The following is a 2,833-nucleotide window of genomic DNA, read 5'->3' as shown; positions in this document are numbered from 1 at the left end:
CGTCGCGCTGCATTACTATACTAAACTCGTGAGCTCGAACGAGGAAATCCGTGTATTAAGCAGCAGCAGCAGCACGCTTGAAATTTTACCCGTTAGGACAGTCGACGCGCAGGATAGATAAGCGTTGTAAAAAATGCCCCTGCTCCTTCCACCCCTTGCCAACTGGCGTTAGTGTGTGTGACTCTGTCCATTCGGAGATCCTTCAGTCATAAACCCTACTCAGATCTGACCCCTGCACGTTTTCGCTCTTGGTTGAACTTTGTGCGTTCGGATCCAAATCCTCTCAAATTACGCAGCCTTCAATCCCCACAAAGAAAGAAAAAGAATATTATGAAACCTCTGTACAGTGCGCACAGAGCCAGGACTATTCGCTGGGGCCTGGGGCCGGGTGTTGGGTGGACCAACCCGCTGGGCCCGCGCTCTGTAACCGAAACAACACCCACACGCCAACTGCACCCGACGCCCGCCGGCCGGGCGGGCCCCCACGCGCAGCTCAGCCGCCTGCACCCCACGCGCATTCTTCCCAAATCTTCATTCCGCCCCACCGCTCCTCCCCTCCTTTCCCTCTCTCTCTCTCTCTCTCTCTCTCTCTCTCCTGTATAAACCCAACCGCAGCGTCCCTTCCTTGCCGCTGCCGCTGCGCTCTCCCATAGCAGAGCCCCACCCCGCGCAAAAGCAGAGCAACCACTTTCCCCTCCCGCTCCCCACCTCCGCCCTCCTCCATGGCGAGATCGACGCTCCTGGTCCCGCTCCTCCTCGCGCTGCTGTCGCTGGCGGCGGCGGCGGCCCGCGCGGGCGACGTGCCGGCGGGGCTGGGCTGGGAGCTCGGGGTGGTGGGCGCCGCGGAGGACGAGGAGTTCGGCTTCCCCGCCGGCGGCGACTCCGTCGCGCGCCGGGTGCTGCAGGGCGGGTCCGGGTACATCAGCTACGGCGCGCTGCGGAGGGACAACGTGCCGTGCTCCGTGCGGGGGGCGTCCTACTACAACTGCCGCCCCGGCGCCCAGGGCAACCCCTACTCGCGCGGCTGCTCCGCCATCGCCCGCTGCCGCGGCTGATCCCTCGCCCGCCCGCTTCAGCACCGTCGGGAGGACGAGGAGGAGGTTCATCCCGTTAATCCCTCGCCGTTTAGCGCAAAAAAAAAGAAAAAAAAGAAAAGAAACTGTTCATGTGCCCTTTTTAATCAATTATTATTGTTGTTAGTACTGGTATTATTTGTCTTGTCGTCCATGCTTAACCGAGGATGATTGGTGGTGGTTGGCTGATTCGAGTTCGGATCCGTCTGTCCCGTCCTGTAAATTGCACGCATAATTTGTGTGATCATCGAGCCACTGGTGTATAAACTGATGATGATTGAACCTGTGTTGATTGCGATTGTAGCCAGCAGCCAGCAGCCCAGCTAGCTCCTTGATTTCATATTTCTTTTAAGAATTTTCAGAGTCTAGTTGCTAGTGTAACGATATTCTTTGCTTGCTCTGCTTGCCACTTGCAAATTCTTCTAGACGTCGCGTCGTCCTCCCCTTGGGTGCCTGGCGATTTTGCCGTTGTGCCGGGCGTCTGCCGGCCACCGGCCGTGGATCGGGCCTTGGAGGAGGCGAGGTCAACTAGATTTTTTTTTGTTTGTTTTCTTCTCTCGAGGCATTTATAGAAGCGGAAACAAGAATAGAAGAACGGTTCTCGGACCAAGTTCCTTTTTCTTTCCTCTCATCATCTCAAAATCTGTTTCTGGGTCTACGTGTTTCGTCGTCCAAGGCTGAGATGGTCTCTCAATGATTCCGCAAAACATATCTTCGAATCATACTAGTAGCTTCTTAGAAGGATTTGGTTTCTCATAGCATTTGCTTCCGGTTCCTTCTATGATTTGTAAGGTGGTAGCCGTTACCTTGTGCAGTTCTGCCGCTCCTAGTGTTAAATTGGGTTCGTCTCTAGCTACAGCAGCAGCATCCAGCAGCCCTCAGTTCATTTGACCTACTAGCTGGTAGCTGCTACGGAGTACTAGTTCCATTTTGTACGGGGTGAGGAATTATCGCGCGTTTATAATCGCCACCAAACGACATTCGAGTAATGGAGGATATCGATCGCCAGGACGTGATTCGGGAGGTATCTTGGTTCGGTCGATCCTCCCTCCGCTGCCCCCCGTCCTGCAACGCCATTGACTCGCTCATTCATGCTACCGTTCATGCGCGGCACATGGGCGCATTAAATTAAGATGAAAAAACTCGGTGCGACGAGGAGGGGGAAACGGAATCCTGAATCCCTAGCGATTGTACTGATTCATTCATGGACACGCCTCATTTCTTCTCTCCTCTTCTATTCATTCACGTGTACTGATACAATTAACTGCAGAGTTGCCGTCCAGCAAGGCTACGGACAGCACTGCATTTCCTTCCTTCCCTCCCAAGCACGTACTCCTATTTTCCAACGCAAAGTATAATAGCGCTAGTTGCTGTGTCATATGCTGATAGAATACTCGCTGACAGATAAGATTTACGACTAGATGCTCAACCAATCCACGCCAGCAGCCGCCCGCCATGATTACTTTTCTTTCTCTCTGTTTTTTTTTTGGAGCGCCAGCATGACTACTTGATTAGCAGTGGCCTGACGAAACGGTCAGCGAGAGCGCAGGCTGATGGCAGCGGCCGTTAGTTTCAGATCAGAGGAAGCATCAGCCCTTTCCCTTCTCCGCGTTCAGTCCGTCAGAGTCAGACAGACAGGGACTAGTAAGTAGGATACTGACTGGGGTTAGCTAGGACGGAGGAGGGAGCGAGCCTATTGGCCAGCAGGGAACAACGCACAGTGAAAAGGAAAAGGAAATGGAAAGTTCAGCCACCGACAC

The 2,833-nt window shown here is 54.1% G+C and overlaps 1 protein-coding gene across 1 annotated transcript; it reads left to right on the top strand.

The window, feature by feature from the left end:
* The first annotated feature begins 548 nt into the window (after positions 1-548).
* LOC112893919 (rapid alkalinization factor-like) lies at positions 549-1,380 on the top strand. The gene has a single exon (XM_025961447.1). It carries the CDS (start codon positions 723-725, stop codon positions 1,053-1,055), a length of 333 nt encoding a protein of 110 aa, XP_025817232.1. The 5' UTR covers positions 549-722; the 3' UTR covers positions 1,056-1,380.
* The last annotated feature ends 1,453 nt before the right edge of the window (positions 1,381-2,833 follow it).

The sequence above is a fragment of the Panicum hallii genome, chromosome 5 (assembly GCF_002211085.1).
Source record: "Panicum hallii strain FIL2 chromosome 5, PHallii_v3.1, whole genome shotgun sequence".
Taxonomy (NCBI): domain Eukaryota; kingdom Viridiplantae; phylum Streptophyta; class Magnoliopsida; order Poales; family Poaceae; genus Panicum; species Panicum hallii.
The sequence above is the reverse complement of the archived record's forward strand: the minus strand, read 5'-3'. Positions and strand labels throughout refer to the sequence as shown.